This window comes from Phyllostomus hastatus, unplaced genomic scaffold (genome assembly GCF_019186645.2).
Source record: "Phyllostomus hastatus isolate PE091 unplaced genomic scaffold, TTU_PhHast_1.1 phas_contig_1, whole genome shotgun sequence".
Lineage (NCBI taxonomy): Eukaryota > Metazoa > Chordata > Mammalia > Chiroptera > Phyllostomidae > Phyllostomus > Phyllostomus hastatus.
In genome coordinates, this window is record NW_025333498.1 from 4,268,713 (window position 1) to 4,293,301 (window position 24,589).

Consider the following 24,589-nt stretch of genomic DNA (forward strand, 5'->3'; position numbering starts at 1 on the left):
AATTAACGTGTCTTTTTCTACCTACAAGCTATTAAAATACCTAATTTTCATGGCTGAAAGAAATCTATGTTAAGTCAACCAATAAATGATGAACTACCACCCCAAAAATGATCTTTAAAAACAATTTTTTCTTTCTAAATGTTATCTATCGTTTTGAATTTGAGTGATCTTACTGTGTCCACCATCACCAGCAAATAGCAGATTAAACCTGTGAGGTTGAAAGTTGAATTGAAGGTAGCTAACTATCTAGAGCTAACCATTTTATGTCTGACAAAGTGACAAATTCTACTTACGCTCTAAGTTACTTCACCCCAAGAGTTATTGTTGGTGGAATATAAAAGAAAGGTCTTACATATTTTGAAGATTTACTGTTAAAAAAAAAAAACAACTTTGTTGTTTTATCTCAAAATCCTAGGCAGTAAAGCAAGGTGGGTAAACAGTTCCCAATTTACAGATAAGGACAGTCTCAAAATCAAGCAGCATGTCCAATGTCACACAACTCTTGAGTCACTGGACCAGAATTAGTTTAAGAGAGCTGGTTCTTGGTTTCCACTCCTAGGTACTTCCTGCTGTGTCGATGAAAAAGGGGCCACATACTAAACCTGAAAAGCTGAGGGGAGGCCCACATGGTGGGCCTTACAAACCCAGAAATGGAAAGTAACCACATGTGGTGGCCTAACTAAAAGCAGGCTATGCTGGATGGTCACCCTAAGCTTACAGCTTTCTTGACAAAGGTCAATTTTTATCCTTGAAAATGTTAAGGTGATTAAATTTTTGTTCTGCCTTGTTAAAACTGCATCCTGAAAAAGCAAGGATGAGATTATATTAAATTAGGGCTGCTGTTTTGATTGGACTTTATTGAAATTTATTGAAGATCAAGCCAAAGAAGGAAGCACAAAAGCTAGCTTTATGTGAAGAAATGGCTGGGCTATTCATATCAGCTAATGGTAATTTGTCCACATGCACAGCTTCAGAAGTCTAACGGGTGATGGTGGAGCAGGGGTGGCAATCTGCCTGTCTCTGATGGGGGGATGAGGACATAGCAGATCAAGCCTCCAATGTCCAACTCTGTTAGTCCTTTCACCCAGGTATTCCTTTAGTCAAGTATCCTTTAACAAATCATTCTAGTTGCAAAAATACTGGTATTATGTGAATTGTCACTTCAGCCACTTTGATACCACAGCAGAGATGTTTACTTTAAAATAACTAAAATACATGGGTAGATATTAATAAAAGGCAAACTTAAACTACTCATAGTACAAAACAGCTCTGAAAATGGAATGGGCTGCCTGCTAAGGAAGTGAATTCTCTTGTCAGGAAGTATTCAGGCAAAAAATGAGTAACAGCCTACAGGGGAATTTTTATAAAAGAAAAAAGAAGTGCATCAGCTGAGGAGATGGGATGTTAAGGTCTCTTCCAATCCTGAACCTCAAAAAGTAATCAATTCAACACAGTGTTTTATTAATCTGCTAGTATTAGATTTTTTTAAGAAATCCTAATAATGTATGAACTTGATTAGGTCTTTTAATATCTGTGGCCAGTTTATAAAATATGTAAAATGAGGGGGAATTAAGATGTCTTTATAATCATTTCCAACTTTGATTCTCAGTTTTTGGATTGCTAAAAATAGATCTCCTAAATTCCTACACTAAAAACCATAAATTTTATTGACTCGGGACCTATGTGCACGTAAAGGACTTATGTACACACATTTTATACATAAAGCTCAATTACCTGGGTTCTTTTAAATAAGGGGAGTACTTAATGTCACTGAATTGTATACTTACAAAATGTTAAACCGATAAATTTTATATTTATTTTGCCACATTTCTCTTAAAGCTAAGGGCAATGGGTATAGAAGGTGAGAGTGAAAATAGCTACAGTAGAGACATGAAGGACAGGAACAAGATGTAGCAACTGATAAAAAGACACAAAAATCCACAGAACTCATTCAAAGCAGAATCAAACAGTATGAAAGACTACCTTATATAACTAAACACAGTTTAGTGCAGGGGCCACTAACAGCAAACTATAGCAGGGGACCACCTGTTTTTATAAATAAAGTTTTATTTTAAGACAGCCATGTCTTGTTTATTTACCTATTGTCTATGGCTGTTTTGATACAACAGCTGATTTGAAAAGTTTTAACAGGGATTAGATAGACTGCAAAGCCAAGATTATGTATTATTTTGCCCTTCAAAGAAAGTTTGCCGACACTTGGCTTAGAGCATCACTGTTTTAACACTGTGTAGTAATGCTCACTTATACTAAAGATAACTTAATGGGAAATGTTCGACTCCATTCATTATAATGTTTTAAAATGGCAGAAAAATATGCAACATTTTCTAAGGAGACTTATACCAAGAATAGTTTAGAAATAAAAAATTGTAGTGACTATAACTGAATAATATTGATAAATAGCAACAGCACAAACCTATTCATAATCTTTTTTTCATGTAAGTGGTGCTTACTATTTTTTACTGTAAATAGTGCTTACTATTACACATATTAGAAAAGCAGACCAGAAGAGAATAGCAGAGATTAACAATTTAAAATTTAACAGTGTGGCCCTGGCTGGTGTTGGGTGCTTGAGCTCAATGGATTGAGTGCTTGCCTGTGGGCTGAAAATTTGCCAGTTAGATTCTGGCCAGGTCCCCAGTTGGGGGCATGCAAGAGGCAACTGATCTGTTTCACTCCCTTCTTTCCTCTCTCTCTCTCTCAAAAAAAAAATAGAACCTTTTAAAAAATAAATAAAACTTAATAGTGTCGTTCTTTTGGTTATTGAGGTTATATATAACCATTATATATACTTACAAAGGGAAGTCTTAAAAGTAACTTCAAGGAGACAAGAAAAATAATGTTCAGTCTCACAAACCACAACTGGTATTATCATTGCAGCATATTTCCCTCTATCACTTTTTAAAGCATTTTTTTTTCAAAAACTTAAGATCATTCGAGATATTTAAAAATCTGCATTCTAACTTTTGACCCACCTTATATTTTCCTTATATCCATAAAAAGAATCTGTATATATTTTAAATAACCAAATAAGAGACTTTCATGTAGATGTACCATAATTTAACCATTCCACTAATGCTGAACACAAGTTTTCCCCCACTCTTCTCTAATATGCATAATACTGTGACAAAATATTAGTAAATAAATCTTTTCTATACCTAGATTACTTTGTTACTCTAGAGAATATATTTACAGTTCTTCATACAATTTAAAAATTGTTCTTCAGAAAGTCTGTACTCTTTTAATAACCCCTACCATGAATCTAAGGAAGTACCTATGTCACTCAACATCCTCATCAATATGACAATTTAAAAATCTTCTTTAGAGGTGTGTACCAAAACGCAGTATGCAAAAAATGTATTTCTAAATCTTGAAAGCTATCAACTTTTGTTCATCATGCAATATCAGTAGTTCTGTGTTTTAAAATTAGTGTTTTCACCATAAACATTTCTTTAGTAAGCAGTAATGTTACTTACCTACCAGGGATACGTCCCAAAGGAAGCCAAGACACATTAACGTTTCGTTTCTACTACATCGTAGGTGGTCAGAAAAATCACCCAGTAATCAGTCATATGCACTGTTTCATAACCAAAGCAATTTCACATCTGAGTAGATTCCAGAATAAAATCATACTAATAGCATCTCTACTTGAAAGCTATTTACCTCACTTAGAGATATCAATGATTACATGGTAACTATTTTTATAAAGTTCACTAGGCTTTCTTAAGCATTCCTCCTTTAAAAAAAAGATTATTTATTTGTTTGTTTAGGGAGGGAAAAAGAGGGAGAGAATACATCCATGTAAGAAACATTGATTGGTTGCCTCCAGTACGTGGCCCAACAGGGGACTGAACCCGCAACAAGTATGTGCCCTGACCAGGAATCAAACCAGCAATCTTTCACTTTGCCAAAGGATGCCCAAGCAACTGAGCCACACCAGTCAGGGCAAGCATTCCTCTTAGCAGCAAATGACTTAAAAAGTGGAAAAGTGCACAGACAAGCAACTCCTTAGTTTATATAGAATTTAAAGATTGAGATCCTTAACCAATACAAATCCTACAATTAGACTTTCAGTTTCTACAGACATAATTTTTCTTTACCTTAGTACTACAAGAAGGTACTAGTATACAGCTTTTTATTGATTTCAAATGATTTTTCTTTAAACTCAAAGAAACCCACAAATATCTTCAACACATTTCTCTTCAAGGTGACATTTTTTCCACACTAAAATAGTGTCCTACACCCTTGCCTCTCTGTCCCCAATAACTTCTCCCTACATACTGTCTCTAAAAAAAATGACTAAACTTTATTTGATTGTCATACCCTGAACTAGTTGATTCGGAGGTAGACAGACTTCTTTGTAAAACAGTAAAACCTGAAAACAAGCTAAAACTCAAGGAGACTAAATTTCTGGATCTAACACATGCTCTTTCAGTGACCCTCATCTGAATATTTATTAGTAGCATGCAGTTTGTTAATTACAGATCATATATAGATGTATTGACAGCTAAATAGATGTGTGGTTTAATGTAAACATTAGGCAGCAAAAGTGGTATATGTGTTATGATCTCATTAAAACCTCACTGATAATAAAAACAATTTTAATATTGAGGAAATCACAAAATGACTGAGGAGGTTCACTGAGAAAACACTTATCAAAATTAATTATACTTTCAATTTTGATTTTAGCTTAAGTGAACTAAAAATATGCTTTTACAAATTAAAAACATATGCATTATTAAATGATTATAACAGAATGTCATCTATTTCAACAGATTGTCTTTTGATTCCAAAATGTGTTACCTATACCTGCCAAACACTATCTCAATTTTATTATCAGTACTATTCTATAGGCCTAATTCAATGTTTGCTGAAGTGCATAAGTATTTAATCTTACTTTGAAATTCAATTCTCGACAGAATGTAATGATTCTCTGGCCCTTGCTTTCCATTTCTTAAGAATATAAACTCGTGAAACAAAGTCATAGTATCTGAAGGTAGCTGAAATCACTTTTGTGTGCACTTTCACTTTTAGTATAATAATTATTCTATTTTAATTAAAAATATTTTTGAAATGCTGTAACTTTAAATAGGTGAGCAAACACACAATTATTGCATGTGAATATGCAGTTTTCAACAGATACTACCAAACTGCCCTCCCAAACAGCTGAACTAATTTATACTTCTACTAACAATGTAAGAGTTCCATTTCCCATAACCTTTGCATTACTTGCTTTAACTTAACATATGCCAATCTGATAGAGAAAAAATGATGTTGTTTTAATGGAATACTTTCAATGTTGTAGAAGATAGGCATGATTACCTATTTTCTAAAGAGCATTACAAATACTGCTACTTTCCCAGCCTGGTCCTTCTGTTTGGTCACTTTTCCTTTCTAATTAAATAGTAAAATGCCCCCTTGTCCCCACATGCCAATCCTTCGCAGGGACCCTAGAATATACTTCTGGGCTTTACAGAAATGAAGCATGGCATGCTTGACAGAGAAAAAGATACTATGGTAAAAATGGCTATGTTAAGATAAGCATTGGTATAAAGGTTAATCAAGAATCTTCAATGCTGCTCTGGCTTGTGTGGCTCAGTGGACTAAACACTGGCCTGCAAACGAAAGGGTTGCTGGTTCAATTCCCAGTCAGAGTACATGCCTGGGTTGCAGGCCAGGTGCCCAGTGGGGGCATGTAAGAAGCAACCATACATTGAGGTTTCTCTCCCTCTCTTTCTCCCTTCCCCTCTGTCTAAAAATAAATAAATAAGCAAAAAAAAAAAAAAGAAAAAAACTTCAATGCTATAGCATGGTCTGAGACTTTTTTATAATACTCCAGTGATATTTTGAAATTAAAAGTCTACAATTAATCTCAAAACAATATGCAAAATAGATTGATGAGAGACAACAGAATGGATATGGGACCCTTGCCAGGTGGTTCAGATGGTTGGAGCCTTGTCCCATACACCAAAGGTTGTGGGTTCAATTCCTGGTCAGGGTGAGTACAGGAGACACCCAAATGATGCTTCTTTCTCACATTGGTGTTTTTGTCTCTCTGTCTTTCCCCATTCCTCCCCCCTTCCTCTCCCCTAAAATCAATTTAAAAAATATCTTTGGGTGAGGATTTAAAAAAAAAGAATTGATATGGGGGTACAGATTTTAAATTTGAAGTCATCAGATATATGGAGGTAAATGACAAAACAGAACTTGGAGGGGAGATAATATTACCTACACGAAGACAAGAGTCAAGACTGAGAGAAGGGATATGCTCTTGAGAAGGCAGACAAATGGAAAAGAAGCAAAGGCCTCAGCCTCAGGGTTTAACCAGTGAACAAACTCAAAGAGTCAGGAAAGAAGAGAGACAACTTAAAAACTGAGAAAGCTCAGCAAAGTGGTTTTCAAAATGACAGAATGACAGTAACAAAATTAAATAAGAGAACTACATGAAAAACTGGACACAGATCATTACATTTTTCCATAAAATATTAGAGATAGTATTAAAATCTTAACCTAAACCAGAATTGAAGTTGGTTGAAGGAGATGACAAATACTAGAATGACAATGACTCAAAGTGTTTGACCATGGGAAAAAGATAAGTAGGTGACTTGTTTATATCCCACTGCTTTCCATAATACGAAAAGGTTGGTAAAATATAGTTAGACCAAGGTAAGAAGGAAAAGCAAATACCCAGCTATGTGAACTAATAAAATTGCTATATTTAAATATTAAATTCACTCCGAGCTTACTGGTAAGCAGGGCAAAAGGGTAAATAGTGCAAGTCACATAGTTTCCTATAAGAAACACACTTTCATAACATAACTTTTTTTCTGGAAACTAAAAAAGTTTCTCATGTGTGAGCCTAAAATTCAAAGACCAATGTCCTTGTCAGGTTTTACAATAGCAAAGCAATTTTATTCTTATTTATTTAATAAACAGTTACGGTGTACTTAACATATGCCAAATACTGTTCTAAGTAAGCCCTTTACAAAATATTAACTCATTTTTCACCTGGCTATTTCTTTTAGTAATCCTCTATAAAACCTAGCAGAGTCCTGAGTGAGTGCTGGCATTCCAGGTGGCTTGCTGATTGAGGGATGACGATGCTTTGGAAGCTGAGCATTACAAAGGATAACAGGATCAACTGAAGCTTACCTCCCAGCACAAGAAAAATGTTTATTACATAAATGCAAAATGAAAGAAGTCAAAGTAGGAAAGCTACAGAAGAGCAGATTATTCAGAAAACAGGATCTTTAACCAGATTAAAAAAATTTTCACAATCTTAAGACCAGTATTCTTTACTTTATACATAAACTGGAGACAGCTGGGGTTCACTCATGAAATCCTTGACTGAAAGCTCTCAGGATTATGGTATATAGGCATGCCTCATTTTGTTGCATTCAGCTTTAATGTACTTCACAGGTATGGCATTTTTGGGGTTTTTTTTTCCCAAACTGAAGGCAAGACCAGCAAAAAGAGTACAACTTGCTTGTTATTGCAATACTCACTTTATTACAACAGTGTGTAAGTGAACCCACAAAATATGCAAGGTATACTTGTTTGAACCAGTCCAGCTATTACTTCAACTTTGGTGGCAAAAAAACCCCAAAAATCTCTTTTGAACTAAGGTAAACAAAATTATCTTATTAGCCACTCAAACTGCCAGGACATCTGAGCAAATATTCTTGAAGGATTCCCTGGCCTAGACTGATTCTCTCTGGGGGCTGGGGAGGCAGGACAGGACCCTTTTTTAATGTAGGATTGTCAGTTAAGTATAAGTCAGTAAGTAATTATTATTAGCCAAAACAGTGTTTCAAAGTTATTGCTAAAAAGAGATGTTATTTAGAAGGCAATAAAGGTTCAAGCTTCTGGAAAACATGTAAATCACAAAAGGGGCTCAGCTTCCTGACAAGGGAAATAAAAGGGGGACACTAGAGCCCCTGAAGAGAAACAGACTGGAAGGCATTTTCAATAAAAAGCAGTTCCTACCCTATAGCCTTGAAGGACAACTTTTAAATGCCAGCTACTGCATTTTGCAATTCTGTAATTTTGGGCACAGGTATTTAAACTAGTTACATGTCTGATAAAACAGATGATGTTAAATAAAAATGAGTACCATATGAGATTAACCGTACATATTATAGTCTCTAAAAAACATTAGAGAGGTAGAAATTTCACAAAAGTCTAGCTTTTTAGGTCTTGAAGAGATTTGAGTTATTTAACTGAAGATGTTAAATACGTGCCTATGGTCATAAGGTTACCTACTCTGTAGCACGTAATCATTATCACATAATACCACAAATTTTGCCCATCAAGCAATTTTTTAAAAAATATTTTTTCAGTCTGGGAAAACAACTTTAGTTTGGAATGTTTTAGGAAGGTACCAACTTCTTACAGGAAATATTAAACAGACCTGATATTGAAAGTATTAAGAATCACTCTTTCGATGTGGCTTAAGGTACTATGGAGCTGGAGGTAGTAACATAAATAAAAAGGAGACGAAACCATGTAATGTTAGCACAGTATCAGAAAAATAGTAAAGTATAAAGCAAGCAGGCAGGTAAATTTGTGTTCATTTATAGCACACGAGACAAAATATCCAGGAAACTGCTTCACATGCTGTGTAAGAAAAACCCATTTTGTTCTATGACTAAACTGCTGTGTGGTACAAGTGAAATAACATCCTATCAGTTAAGTTAACTCCAATGTTTCAGTTAGTGTTTTACCCGTCACATTTCATCTTCGGAATTCTGGCTTTTATTTTTAAAAAATCGCCCACCTCACGCAGGACATCAGACAGGCCAAAGCCACACCGCACACAGGTGGTCTGTAGTGCGTGCCCCATCTTCTCCTCCACGTGACCTTTTTCCTCCTAATCTTGCTTCGGAAACATTATTTCCGGTGCCCCCGATGGCCCAACACAGGCCTGAAAGAGCCACCTTGTTAATACTAAGAATACTCTCACACTAGGCTTCCAAAGAGATGGTGGCAGAGAGCGAAGAATGGCAGACTGCGAGGAAACTCGAGCCTGGAAAAACGACGAGTCAGGAAAGGACAGGCTTTGCTTAACGCCCGACTCCTAAATGTCACTCTATGTAGATGTTCCTGTGGCATCACCCACGAAGGGCTGGGCGCGTGCCCAGCTACTGCAGCCCGGAGCCAGGGCGCGGCGCACGCGGCGTGGGTCAGGCAGCCACAACTCCAAGGCGAGGGGTGAAGCACCCGGGCGGCCGGGGCAAAGTAGGGCCCAGCGGAGGGGCGCGCGCCGGGAAGGCTCGGGCGCGGCTGGGCCTAATCACTTGGCGTAGACAGCGCAGGCCGCCCGGCATCTCTTTCTTTCTCCTGGAACCTCCGCTCCCATCCCGCCCCACAGAAGGCCCCGCCCGGGCCAGGCCCCACGCGCGTAACGAGGCCTCCGCCGCCGCGCGGAGACACTCACTTTTCTCCTGAGGCCACCAGCTCCTTGCCCTCGCGGTTGCCGATCACTTCCGTCTCCCCGGGGCCGTCCTTGGGGCCGGGCGCTGGCGGGGCCGCAGGCGGCGACGCCCCTGGCTGCGGCGGCGGCTGCTGTTGCTGCTGCTGCTGGGTGCCCCCCTTGCCCAATTCCTGGAGTATCTCTGAGGGGGAGCTGGACAAGCCCCGGGCAAGGAGCCCTGCCGGCCGGCCGCCCCCGCCCCACCACGGGTACAGCCGCGCGGCGGCCGCAGACCCGGAGGCCTCCGGTCCCCCGCCGCGGGCGCGCTGGCACAGCGTGACGAGAGGCTGCGCCCGCCTCAGAGCCGCGCTGGGGACAGAGGACGGCCGCAGGAGAAGGTCCCGCAGCTTCGCCGAACCTCGAAGCCGCATCATGCCGCCGGGTCAGTCAGTGTCGGCTGGACAGAGAAGGATGCTAAGGGCGTGGGCGGCCGCTCTCCTACCAGGATGCGTTATCCCGCGGGACGGCGAAAGGGCAAGCGAGGACAAGCAAGGACAGGGGCAGCGACGTGGGTGTGGGTGTGGTTCCGCCTCCCGTGGCCGCCGCCTCTGCCTCTGCTTCTCTCACCGCGAAGGGCTCCGCACTAAGGCTGAAGTGCAGGGGAGGGCCGTAGACATTCCGCGCTCACCCTCCTATGTAGGAGGAAAGACTCCTGCGCTCTGCCCACTTCGCCTACTCCTATTGGCTCAGATTTTCAACCTCTCTTCTGATTGGGGACTGGAGCAGTCAAATGTCTCTCGGCGCTCACTGCGCGACGAGGTTGGCGAGGGATTGGCTGGAGGCGGGGAGAGGAAGCAAACTGACGTGTGAGGCGGCGGAGCCAGGCGGGACTGCAGAATAGCCCCTTCTTCTCTCTTTACAATGCTGAGGCCGCCCTATTTGGGAACCAGGAACTCCGGAGTCTTGTCATTTACGAAGCGGATGAGCTCCTAGACTCTGGGTCCTCAAACTGTTAGGGAGGCTGATGGGCACTAGCCCCTGCTGCTGAGGGACCGGGGGTCAGCGGGGCTGACGAGAGCTCGGCTGGTCCAGACTTGCAGCTGGACGCCGGCTGTCGGGTAAGGGCGTGTGGCTACGCCCCTGAGGGCTGCGGTCCCGCGAAGGCAGCCCCAGACGAGCCTCGTCCCTCTCCCAAAAGTTACATTTACTTGAAACTTTCCATGGTTGGCGACTACCCAGATGTGAACTGTTTTGGAAAAAATGAGCAAAATCCTTTCAGCTATGCGACTTAGCTATGTGGAGAGCTGGAGTTTGGAGGAAGGCGAAGAGAGAAGTTCCAGACTACAGTTGCTTTCCTTTTTAAAAATTATTTTATTAACGTACAACAGTATCTCAAAAATATTTTTGAACAGCAGTGATTCTCTCAACATCAGTTTGCTTGAAAGAAAAATATATTTTTTTCTATTTTAAAAGCTGCTTTATCATTTAAAAATAGAAGCGTCCTTTAAAATAGAAGCATCCGAATACTGGTTTTCTGAATTGTTTCAGCCTGGTATCATTTTATCTTTCTATCCTTTTGAACCTGTAGAAAAAGAGCCTAGAGTCTGATAAAGTCTTCAGTTTTCCTCTGAGCCTATACATACACTCCACTCCACCATTTAAAAAAAAAAATGTTTTTAGATGATTTCCTAGATCCAGTAGGTTTAAATGCATAGATCCACAAAGGTTAATGGGATGATTTTTATGAAACAGGATGTGTGTCAGGTGAGTCGTTAACTAATCAGGTTTAGTCATCTAATGAATCTTAAAATATCGCACTAGATTAATAATTAGGAAATCCGGTTGACTACAGGTTACATGACCTTTGGCATGTTACAGTCTTGCCATGTTTAAGTTCTTTCTGCCCTTTAACCAGAAGAACATGGAAAATGCTATTGTGTAAAGCACTTAATCATATTTTAAAAATATTAAGAGAAGCTCTGGCTGGCATAGCTCTCAGTGTATTGAGCGTGGCTGCCAACCAAAGCATCACAGGTTCTATTCCCAGTCAGGGCACATGCCTGGGTTGCAGGCCCCTGCCCCCAGCAACCACACATTGATGTTTCTCTCTCTCTCTCCCTCCCTTCCCTCTCTAAAATAAATAAATAAATAAAATCTTTAAAAAATATATTAAGAGAATTGTGAATTACTTAGAGGACTTTTATTACTGCTTCATGTTAGCTGTCACTAAAATTTGACAGGAATTAAAGTGATAATATATTCAGGAAAGGGAACATCAAGTTTTGTAAGAGAACAACTACTACCTGCGCCTAATCTCTGCACTCTGACTTATCAATGACATGAACCTGAATATTCTCTCATCTCTTAGATTTAACTAGTTACCAATTTTGATTGCTGCTTTTCCCTCAACCACATTCAAGTTATTGGTAAATCTAGTTATTATTTTCCTTAGTTTCTCTAATTTTTCTATGAAAATTCTTTCCAATGATTAAAGGTTTAAGTACTTTATAGTATACTTGAATATAAAAAGCAAACTAAGTAATAGATTATTTTCTAGAGTTTCTCCTTTCAGAAATGAGCTGCTAAGAATAGACAGATGTTACTCCTAACATTTAGAAAAACTTAAGAGTCTGCTGAAATGTAACCCCTTTATTAAGAAGATCAATGAAAAAGTTATAGACAGCATATTGAAACTACCATAAATAGAATAAAAATGTGATTCATCAATGCTTTCATTTGATTCTTCTATTCATTTTATATAATTTTTTAAATTGTTAATGTTTTTTAATCAAATACAGCTTTGGAACTATGAATTTTAGTTAATTACTATTCCCTTTAGGTTAATTATCCACCTATTCAATCATCACGTAAAACAAAATATATCCCTATAAAAACATTTTATACATATGCAAGAGTCCACCAAAATATCTACAAGTAGAAAAGGGCTTTCCAGATTAACATGTAACTGGGATGTCAAAACTGCTTACCCTTCCTCTTTGGCTACTAGATTAAGTGCAGCTATTCTACAATGGGTTGTGGTCTCACTGCCATTGAAAAAGAAGGTAATCAATCATGAAAGGAGAAATAATAATGTATGCACTTTATTTCTATTCTAACTAGAAGCACAGTTTCCTGTGTTTCTATGTTGTTTTGAAGATTAGAGAAGGCTAATGTTAGAAGATCTTAATGTAACCTATGTATGAGTTCCAGATCTTGCCCATCACAAAAACTAAAAGGCTATTTGTTGAACTAAATAGAAAGTAATTCTATTTTTACTAACAATTTATAAGAATTGCCTAAGTTTTTTTTTGTTTGTTTGAAATTCTTTTATTTAGAGAATAGAGTAAGATTTGGGAAACCTGTAAACAAGCTCTGTTAATACTTCTCTTTCTTCTGTTCGTTTCCTGCTTTAACTGGCCAACTTCCTAGCCTTGCTGATAAACCTGCCAAACTTGACTTATTTTCTCCAAAGCTGAATTTAGATTTGTGTTAAAGTATTATAAATCCCTCATCTGTAAAATGGGGATGATATTGTTATCTTACCTCATAGGGTTCTTGTGAAGATTAATCAATACATGTAAAGCACTTAAAGCAATGGCAGTAGCACTCTGTGTTATCTATAATAATAATTATTATGAATAGCAATAATAATTACTATTATTTTTCTATGAGTGAATACATTTTGTTGTGCAGTGTGATTAGTTGTCATGTCTATTGTTGAGAAGCCAAACAGGTAATTGTTTTAAACCATCTAATCATAAAATATCATTTAAAAAGAAGCTAGCTTCCAAAAATGAGATTGTTTACTTTATGTTTAGAAAGTAAACCAAGAATTTTCAAAGTATCTTGAAATAGGAAGAGACTGTTACAAAAAAGAGTCAGATTAAGCAAAACTGGACTCAGTGCCCAAAGTACCAGCTATTGACAAGTAACTTTTTAAAAAGCATTAAAGAAAGAATTGCCAGCAAAAAACAAAATAGCAACAAAAAACTGGCCTGAATGTACATATTATATACTATTAAGTTTTTTAAATCTTTCATTTGTTACCTATATAAATTAAATTAAACGTCTGTTCCTTATGATATCACATAAAAATAGAAAATTTTTCATCAAATTTGAAGAAACTATATGAATAGTCTCATTTAAAATACCAACTGTATGAAATTCTTTTTGAGGATCCACTCATAGATGAAATAGGAGTAGGATGGAAACCAGTTATTTTTCCTTGATTCAGAATGAAATAGTAAAGATTCCAATTGACTCAGTTTATAAGTTAATATTGTTTATACTTAGAGCACAATGATATGCACAGAGCATCCAGATATTTATTGATTTTTCAAAGTGATTTTAATTCTAAGGTTTTTTGTACATTCACAGAAGGCACTAAATTGAATTAACCCCCATCCCAGAGATAAGCAAGTCTTATTTGTATATTAGCAAAACTTAAAACAAATTTGATTTTACAAATAATCCAAAAGTCAGTCAAAATCATATCTGTCTGAGAAGGAAAACAACATCTGTGGTGTATTTTATTACTGTTCCCAAATATTGTTGTCCCTCCCAATGATATGACTTTACCTCCTTACCTTGTTGAGTAGCAGGCTTGGCCTTATGCCTTCATTTGTTCAATGAAATGAGAAAGAAAGTGATGTAAACCATTGCCAAAGAGAAACTTTAAGAGTGATTGCTTCACCCTGTCACCTCTTTTTTCCTTTTGCAACAAGAACAGCATGTTCCACAAAGGTGATGCTTCTTCATTTGGATCCCAGAATGATGGAACAAAGCTGAAGATGACTGTGCCTGACAAATAATGTGAAGAGAAATAAACCTTACTGTAAGTAATTTCAGTTTGGGAGCTATTACCATCAAATAGCTTAACTTTGCTTGACCAATATATCATACAACTTAAATGAAGAAAATTTGGCAGCCATGAGACTAGTATGGATTACAAAGAGTATTTGAGAACTCTAAAAGATGGGCAGTAGACCTCCAGAGCATTTGAAATATAACACCACAGAGAGAACAGTCAGAATAGGCATTCTCTTTTAGGGTCAATTAAAACCAAATTTTAGGTAGGAGATGATTGATATTTCAACATGCCATACCTATTTGGACACTTTAATTGGAGAAAATTAGCTTTGGTTTCAAGTATAGGTTCTAAATCAATTATGTTATGTTGCTTTTATGATATGAAATCTAATGTTTTAACATCTGAAATTTGTTACATATATAAACCCTGGAAAAGAAAAATGAGCCTGACTTTTGCCTATTTATACTCATCCAATGGTAAGATCATATTATCAATTCAGAAACCAATTACTAAACTCTACTTAAATTATTTATAAAAATAAATTCAGACATCTGAAAAAAATCAGAGTCCACAGTAATATATTTTGATGTTGAAAGAATCAATATTCTTCTTGTGTATAGCATGGGTTCACTCAGACTATATCTTTACTTTGAAAGCATCTGACATTTGTTGAAGAAATGTTGGTGCATGGTAGAGCTGCTTCTCTTAGTGACAACAGTATGTGGTGTGTTCTAAGGTAGAATTTTATTTATATGCACCACAGGTAATAAGACAGTGTGATGTATAAAACATCTCTGTAGAAACATCCTAAATGGTTATTTGTAGGAGAATAGATTAAAATAATGTTATACTTCCATATAATGAGGTAACAAATTATTTAAAATCAATGGTCCCCATTATCATGTATTAAAATGGGTGTCTCAAAAAACAATGTTGAGAAAAAGAAAACAGATATATATATTATGATACCATAGTTATAAAATTATAAAACATGCAAAACAAAATATTATTTATAGATTTTTATATATGTTTAAAAGTTTCAAATGTACATAGAAATGATAAATATCAAATTCAGTGTAGTGGTTATTATTTCTGGGTATATATAGTAGGGAATGGGATTAAAGAGATGTGCACAGAAAGCTTCAACTGTATCTGTACTGATTGATTTTTTAAAAAAAATTCTGAAGTCAATATGGCACTTGGATAGTTGATGACAGTTATTTGTTATGTTTTCTCTTTTTCTTTGTGTTTTAAGAAGCTTTATTATGTTGAAAGTCATTATTTTTCTCTAATAATTGTAAGTGTAGAAAATATTACAAATCCACTATTCAATTTTTAATGGTTCCCTTTAAACTTTATTTAATTTTGCCTAATCGATGCTGAGTGATGAAACCAGTAAGCAGTATAGTTACCCTGTAAATATTTTTCAAGAGTGCACCCAAAGACAAGATCCTTGAACTAAAGACTTTACAAAATGTAAGAATGACGTATTTAAATGAAACTTAGAGGAAAAAACTATTTGGTTCTCAGCTATCTCAAACATAAATATGAAAATAATTCTTTCACTAATTATATATGAATAAAAAATATATCCTTCCTTCCTTTGAAGTTAAAGAAGATATATATCTTCATAATATTGCTGTTAGGGACAGATATCTTTTGCTACATTTTGTGGCTGTAGAAATTATAAGTTGTAAGGTCATGCAAGTAATTAATAATAAAGTTGGCAAAGACACATCCTCAAGCTAAATGTGACCCTTGCCCTCATTTCTTTTGGAGCATTGGACAAATGCCTACAAGAGACATACTTATGGGTGTAAAAACACCACAAGGCTCAGAAAAATCTTTGGGAGTAATTTCTCTAACTAGAGGCCATATATCCATATTTGTGGATATTTATGTCCATATTAAGGCAACCAGCTTTGCCCGTCTGTTAAACCAGACTTCTATACTTGTGCCAGATTGGTTAGTGTTTGAATTTTAACTTGTTGGTTATCATTCTTGCCCAAATGATAGATTTTCCATTACCTAACCAACTTTCCTCCTGGGGGTCTTTGCTTGTACTATTCTTATCACCTTATATGTCCTAAGCCCCTTTCTCTACCCATCAAAATTCCACTGACCTTTCAAGGGCCCCATCTTATATCTTCATGGTGCTCTCCAGTTTCTTATATAACAGTCCTTTTTGCCCTCACAACAGCTGTTACCTCATAACAGCCATTTGAGATGGACAAGTAAGTACAATCTCATTTTGCAAGCATGAAGATTGACACAGAATGTTAAATAATCTGTCCAACATTTTAGTAGCTTGCCTTAAAAGTACTAAATATTTGACTCTATGGCTTTTACCCCTATGATTGCCCCTTACCATTCCCATCTCAATATACTTTCTCTTTCCTAAGAACTCAACTCAAATGTGACTTCTCTGGGAAGCCCTCCCTGACCTCTCCAGGCAGAATTGAGGGGTTCTTTCTCTTTATATCAGTGTTCACTTGGTAAAATCCTCATTTATTGCATTACTCTAATTGTTTGTGTGCATCTCTCTTCAAACTAGACAAGAGGAATTTGTTTTTTCCTAAACTTTTAACATATCTGTTGGGAACCACCCTGCCTGGTATCAGAAGCTGTAACTCCTACCAAGGCTAAGCCTGAGGGAATGACTTTGGACCGTTAGCCAGCAAGGAGACAAAAGCTTATCTCCCTGGCAGGAGCACCGCTTCTGCTCCTTTTACTTCACCCTACCTGGCCCCCAATGCTTGGTCAGTTAGCCAATGGCGAGTAAGATTCCCCAAGGGGGGAACGACCTAAGACAGCCACAATCACTTGGGAGGCCCCCAAGGAAGGACTTTGGGGGCTACAGCAAAAGGGGGTGATTAAGCCCTGGCTGGCGTAGCTCAGTGGATTGAGCGCGGGCTGTGAACCAAAGTGTCGCAGGTTCGATTCCCAGCCAGGGTACATGCCTGGGTTGCAGGCTATAACCCCCAGCAACCACACATTGATGTCTGTCTGTCTGTCTGTCTGTCTGCCTCTCTCTCTCTCTCTCTCTCTCTCTCTCTCTCCCCCCCTCCCCTCTCTAAAAATAAATAAATAAAATCTTAATTTAAAAAAAGGGGGGTGATGGACCCTTGGCCCTTGGCTTTGGCATAGCCTGAGTCCTCATTGTCTGTGAGAAAAATCTCCTAATCTCTTGGCTGCCTTACTTCCCTTGCTCCACCTAAGCCTGAAACAATGACAGGGTGGTGCTGCCCTGTGCTGGAAAGGGCAGGTTCCCCAGGTGATCAGGCCTAAGAAAAAATATGTAAAATCCTGTGAAACCTGCTTTGTTTAGAATGCTCTCAGTTGAATGATGAGGGTCCAAGGAAGATGTAAGTTTGTTCCTCAGAGTTTGACAGCTCTTTGACCCTGACTCAAAATAGGCCCTCAGACTTTTTTATTATCTATTGTTTGATCCTTACTTCCTAGCAATGAGTAATGAGCTTTACCTGAATTCTTATGCAAACAAAACCAATAAAAAGCCTCTCTGGCGGGGGGGGGGGGGGGAATGGGGTGCTCCCCACTAGAGAGAGTGGCCATTCCATTCCTATTTCCCCACAGGACCTGGTTGTCTCTGTGTATGTTTTTCTTGCGTGTTGATGAGCCATCCACAGTGTTCCGAGGTCACTGACAGTGATCACGTCACATATTCACCATTATTTTTTAATAACATCATTTTCAATCACATAATTGAGACTGTTTAATGTAACAGTTTATTAACTAGAAAATAAAACAAATATATTAGAACAAATCAATCTTGCACATATTTTTGAATCTTGAATAAATTTATATTTTACAAAGAAGAGGAAATTTTTTAAAAATCAAACTGCAAAAGGACTTTATGGATGTATTGTTTTTAGTGACCGTCAATCACACAGATTACATAGATTAATAAAACGTGGTCTTTTGGGTTGAGGAGATAGATGAAACATAAATACATACAATACAATATTCTGGATGCTATAAACCTTACATATATATTTTACATACATATACATGTATCCTAATTAAAATACAGTATTCTGAATGCTATAAATCTTACATATATTTTATTTTCAATGGGTAAAGATGATACAGAAATAAAGTCTATCAATGGAGATTATGGAATATTCTAGAAAGGAGGTGACATTTGGTAGGTAGGAATCCAAGGGTAAGACTGATAAGGGTATTCTTTCAAGAACAAAAGAGGGTGATGTTAAATAGTAGGTTCAGGAAACTACAAATAATCTGGTAAGGTTTTATTAGCACTTTCCACTAAATATGTCCAGTCTCTTTATGTGTATGATTGCATACCCATACTCCCTTGAAGTTGGATGTATCTAGGCAACTTGCTCTGGCCAGGGAAATGTGATTATAAGCTTAAAAGCCTAATGCATAATTTTCTACTTCCTCTTTTCTTATGCCCCTATAACTGTTGATGCTTAAAGCTGTCAGCTGCTTATCTACCAGGCTATTTAAGTTCAGAGAAAGAAACCGGTCAGTTCAAGCTTCTGTGATTTGGGGACTGTTTGTTACCACAACAACACTTACTCTATTCTGATTTTTCCACCTAATATGAGAGGATGGTAGGAGAAAGATCACTGAATCATAGGGAAGCCAGTCCTGTGGGCAGCATATATAAAGGTTGGTTTATAAAATGACAATTTACCCTAAAGTGTGTGTTCAAAATATTTGAATCAGTGAATTTAAGTAAACTAATGCTATGCTTTTTCGATTGAATGCCATTTCTGACTAGCTGTTCTTATTTCCACAATTAACTCTAAAGTTGACAAATGTAGTGTGAGTCGAAAAAATATATCTTCATAATTCATCCTTTATTTAATCTTACAGTTATATAATCACTGACGTCTGTGTTCCAGGTAGAAAAAAGTATCTAGAGACATCTGAAGCCTTGGTATATATTACCTATAGTTGGTATTGAACACTAGGTATTCAATATTTCTACTGAAAGAGGCATAATACAAAGGAAAATGCTTACAGTTTGGAGAGAGACAGGCATAGATTTTAATTCCAGCAGGTTGTACTGCCTTCACTCATGGATTTTTGCCTCCCAGCTAACAATGCACTTTAACAGGGGTTTCTAGAAATAATGTTTTAATCCAAGAAAATGACTGAAATAGTGAGAACTTGACATCTCATTATAGGAAAAAACAGGAGAACATTTGTGTTGATTCGCACATGAGTTTTACTAACATCCTATCTGAAAGGAGGAGCTCAGAGATAGTATATACTGTATAGGTAAGTTTATGTAGGCAGAAGAGAAAATAAGATAGGAAAAAGTCTAGACATAAAGGGTTGTCCTAAATTGTAACCATGTAAGGCCAAGCATTTATGGACAAGTTAAAATACATATTCTAAAGTACTTGAAACACTGAGATAAATACCAAAGGAAGAAGAGAGGATAAGAAACAAAGACAGAGATAAACTTAGTCACTTTCATAATTGTAGGTTTTTTTCTCAATAATTTGTAAAGTAGGCTAAGGTAAATTCCTCATGTGTTGTAACTTGCTAGGGTCTGCACAAATGTTGACAGGAAAATCAAGTCCTTGCACAGTGAGAAATCCAATAAATAAATTTTAGTCCAATTCTGAAGACTAGATATGTTTATTTAAAGTTTAATAATGTATGTAGATCTCTACGGCCTTTCTGAACTGAGAGTCAGGCAACTGGAGTTCTAGCTCCAGCCTGGCCATTTCCTAGCTGGTTGCCCTGGGCAAATCCCTTGACCCATCAATGCCTCAGTTCCCTTACCTTTAAAATAGAAGCTTATAGGAAAATATATTTGCCAAAGATATCTTGAACAAGGGTTTGATCTCCAAAATATATACAGAACTCAAATGACTCCACTCCAGGAAGACAAACAATCCAATTAAAAAAATGGCCAAAGGAAAGGAACAGACACTTCACCAAGGAGGACATACAGAGGGCCAGAGACATAGAAAAGGATGCCCAGCATCACTAGCCATCAGAGAGATGCAAATTAAAACCACAATGAGACACCACTTCACACTGGTCAAAATTACCATGATAAACAAATCAACAAATGAAAAGTGCTGGCAAGGTTGTAGAGAAAGAGAACCTTAGTACACTGTTCGTAGGAATACAGACTGGTACACCCATTGTGGAAAATGGAATTTCCTCAAAAAACTAAAAGTGGAACTGCCTTTTGATCCAGCAATTCTGCTGCTGGGATTATACCCCAAGAATCCTGAAACACTAATCCAAAAGAACCTATGTACCCCAATGTTCATAGCAATACAATTTACAATAGCCAAGTGCAGGAAGCATCCTAGGTGCCCATCAGTAAATGAGTGGATCAAAAAACTATGGTACATTTACACAATGGAATACTACACAGCAGGAAGAAAGAAGAAGGAGCTCCACCCTTTGGGACAGCATGGATGGAACTGGAGAGCATTATGCTAAGTAAAATGAGCCAGGTGGTAAAAGACAAATTCCATATGATCTCATCTATAAGTGGAACCTAATCAACAAAACAAGTAAGCAAATGTAATATAACCACGGACATTGAAATAAAGAACAAACTGACAGTAACCAGAGGGGAAGGGGAAGGAGGGTACTGGGGGAAAGAAGGAAAAAGGTCATCAAGGGACACAGGACCCATGGACAAAGCCCAAGTGGGGAAGGATTAAGGGTGGGAGGTGGGGGGGAGTAGTGGAGGAAAAATGGAGATAACCATACATGAACAACAATAAAAAAATTTTAAAATCTGGTGACAAAAACAAAAATAGTAAAATAAAATGGAAGCTTAGACTAAGTGACCTCAAAGGTGCTGTCTGAGTCCCAAATGTGATTCTGGGCACTGGTTTTATGCAGTTGTGGCTTTTATTTGGAGAATATTAGACACTTACTGAAGAATTCTCATGTCTATTTTTCTTCCAAGAGATACTATGGGAGTTTCAAGGTGACACACTATAAATATCAAACAAGGTTTAAGAATGTTTTAAATCCAGTGACTAGACAAAAACTATAAATGCCTAACATATGGCAGTTTTGCAAGAGGAATACAGGGTACACACAACTTTAGGTTAATAATTAAAGATACTGTTAAGGGATGGTAGGAGAAGGGACAATGGAACATACACAGCCAAGAGCCTCAGGGCATGGGTGGGAATTTGTCCCAGCGTGGGGAACAGTGTCTCTGTAACCTGGTTGGTACCACTTCAGTCTCAGTGGGGTTTTCCCCCAGTGGTAGACATTATCAGAATATAAAGGCAGCAATATTTGAGGGTAATTCATACACTGTGTAGCTGGCTGAATCTGTAGTCACTCAGTATGCACATGTTCACTGTCATTAGAAGCAGCTGTTGGCTCTAAAAAGCCACAGCAGTTAGACTCCTCTAACAGTCTCCAGGAGAGTGTTTTGGTGCAAACCTTAGTGTGTGCTTTTACAGAGTCATTAGCAAAAAGAGATAACCACAAGTGTAAATAAAAAGCAGCTGGACTGGTGCAAATAGTGTCACGAAAATAATTTTCAAGTCAATTACTATAGGTGGTTGTGTTTTTTTAATACTTTTTAAGGATATGGGGTACCTAGGCTCCACTTATCTCTAAATAATAAAACTCTTTCACTCCTAGCAACCACTTCCTGGAAAACAATTTGGCAAAAAGATCAAAACAGTGAAAAAAGGTCTTTTGCACATTTAACAATGATAAGAGATGCTTTAAGAGCAAAAATCCTATGATAGCTTCAATCATACATGGCTATATCCACTATCAGATCAGCAGTTAGGTCAGAAACTTCCTTGCTGCAAAAACACATATTAACCCTCCATGATGGGATATGACAATCACCCACCTACAAAATTTTACAAGAAAACAATCATTAAGTTTTTATTGTGTGTGTGGTTTGCTCCATGCATTAACTGCACAGTAATAAAATAAATTGCAGTGCACTTACCTTACTTCTCTCTGTGTTGCACTGGACAATTTATAAAACCTCAGAGGGCCTCAGTTTCCTCACTTGTAAAATGAACATAATAGCACACACTTTGGGGGGCTTTGAGAATTAAGTGAACAACGCATGTGTTTAACAAAACTAAACTTTATGTAAAAAGAGGGTTGTGAGAATTAAGTGAGCAACGCATGTGTATTGTTTAGGGCAGGCACATGGAGAAACTCAGCAGATGTTAGCTCCTTGTTTTCTATAGTCCATTTCTATCAAAAAGTTGGAATGATCATTTTTTAAATTTTATTTTAATCATTGTTCAAGTACAGTTTTCTCCCATTTACTCCCATTCCAGCCCACCCACCGAACCCTCCCTACTTCCCTCCCATTACCCCCCACCCCTAATTTTTGTCCATGTGTCCTTTAAATTTGTTCCTGTAAATCCTACCCATTCCCCCCTGAAATTCCCTCTTCTCTCCCCTCTGGTCACTGTTGGTCTGCCCCCTATTTCAGTGTCTTTGGTTATATTTTGCTTGTTTCTTTGTTTTGTTGTTTAGGTTCCTGTTAAAGGTGATATCATGTGGTATTTGTCTTTCACTGCCTGGCTTGTTTCGCTTAGCATAATGCTTTCCAGCTCCATCCACGCTGTTGCAAAGGGTAGGAGCTCCTTCTTTCTTTCTGCTGCATAGAATTCCATTGTGTAAATATACCATAGTTTTTTGATCCATTCATTTACTGATGGGCATCTAGGTTGCTTCCGCACCTAGCTATTGTAAATTGTGCTGCTATGAACATCAAGGTGCAAAGGTTCTTTTGTATTGGTGTTTCAGTGTTCTTAGGACAGAGTCCCAGCAGTGGAATTGCAGGGTCAAAAGGCACATCCATTTTTAGTTTTCTGAGGAAGTTCCATAATGCTTTCCATAGTGGTTGTACCAGTCTGCAGTCCCACCAGCAGTGCACTAGGGTCCCCTTTTCTCCACAACCTCTCCAACACTTGTTGTTTGTTGCTTTGTTTATGATGGCCATTCTGTCTGGTGTGAAGTGGTATCTCATTGTGGTTTTAATCTGTATCTCTCTGATAGCTAGTGATATTGAACATCATTTCATGTGTCTTTGGATTTTCTGTATGCCCTCCTTGGAGAAGTGTCTGTTCAAGTCCTTTGCCCATTTTTAAATTGGGTTACTTGTCTTCTTAGAGTGGAGTCGTGTAAGTTCTTTATATATTTTGGAGATTAAACCCTTGTCTGAGGTATCATTGGCAAATATGTTTTCCCATACAGTTGGTTCTCTTTTCATTTTGATACTGTTTTCTTTAGCTGTGCCAAAGCTTTTAATTTTGATGAGGTCCCATTTGTTTATTCTTTCCTTTATGTCCCTTGCTCTAGGAGACATGTCAGTAAAAAAGTTTCTGCGTGAAATATCTGAGATTTTCCTGCCTACGTTCTCTTCTAGGACTTTAATGGTGTCACAGTTTATATTTAAGTCTTTTATCCACCTTGAATTTATTTTTTGTATAAGGTGTAAGTTGGTGCTCGAGTTCCATTTTTTTGCACGTAGCTGTCCAGTTCTCCCAACACCATTTGTTGAAGAGGCTATTTTTATTCCATTTTATGTTGCTGCTTCCTTTGTCAAATATTAATTGACTGTAGAGACGGGTTTATTTCTGGGCTCTCTGTTCTGTTCCATTGGTCCATGTGCCTGTTTTTATGCCAGTACCAGGTTGTTTTGATTACAGTGGCCTTCTAGTATAGTTTAGTGTCAGGTATTGTGATCCCTCCTACTTTACTCTTCTTTCTCAAAATTGCAGCAGCTATTCGGGGTCGTTTATAATTCCATATAAATTGTTGAAGTGTTTGTTCTATGTCTGTGAAATAAGCCATTGGTACTTTAATAGGTTTTGCATTGAATGTGTAAATTGCTTTTGGTAGTATGGACATTTTGATGATATTAATTCTTCCAATCCATGAACACGGTATATGTTTCCATTTGTTTGTGTCTTCCTTGATTTCTCTCCTCAGGGTTATGTAGTTTTCTGAATACAGGTCTTTTACCTCTTTGGTTAGGTTTATTCCTAGGTATTTTATTTTTCTTTTTGCTATTTCAAATGGGATTTTTTTTCTTGATTTCTGCTTCTGCTGTTTCATTGTTGGTGTACAGAAATGCCTTTGATTTCTGGATATTGACTTTGTATCCCTCTGTTTTGCCAAATTCATTTATTAGGTCAAGCAGTTTTTTGGTGGAGGGAATGATCTTAAGCTGTAAATCAAATCATATTACTCTCCAGCTTAAAACCATAAATGGCTTCCCATTGCAATTAGGATAAAATAAAAAATTTTTAACATTCCCTACAAGGCCTCCTTGGCTCTGCCTAAATTGTAGCTACAGCTTCAGCCAGTTTCCTACTGAT

At 37.6% G+C, this 24,589-nt stretch overlaps 1 protein-coding gene across 3 annotated transcripts in view; it reads right to left on the minus strand.

The window, feature by feature from the left end:
• GLS (glutaminase) overlaps positions 1-10,124 on the minus strand; it is an 81,481-nt gene extending 71,357 nt beyond the window's left edge. The window contains exon 1 of one of the 3 annotated variants that reach the window (XM_045820550.1): positions 9,455-10,124. In XM_045820550.1, coding sequence (XP_045676506.1) covers positions 9,455-9,864 — 410 coding nt within the window. In that variant the 5' untranslated portion in view covers positions 9,865-10,124. The remainder of the gene's footprint in view (positions 1-9,454) is intronic. The other 2 variants (XM_045820641.1, XM_045820713.1) reach the window with 2 other exon arrangements.
• Between the last annotated feature and the right edge of the window lie 14,465 nt (positions 10,125-24,589).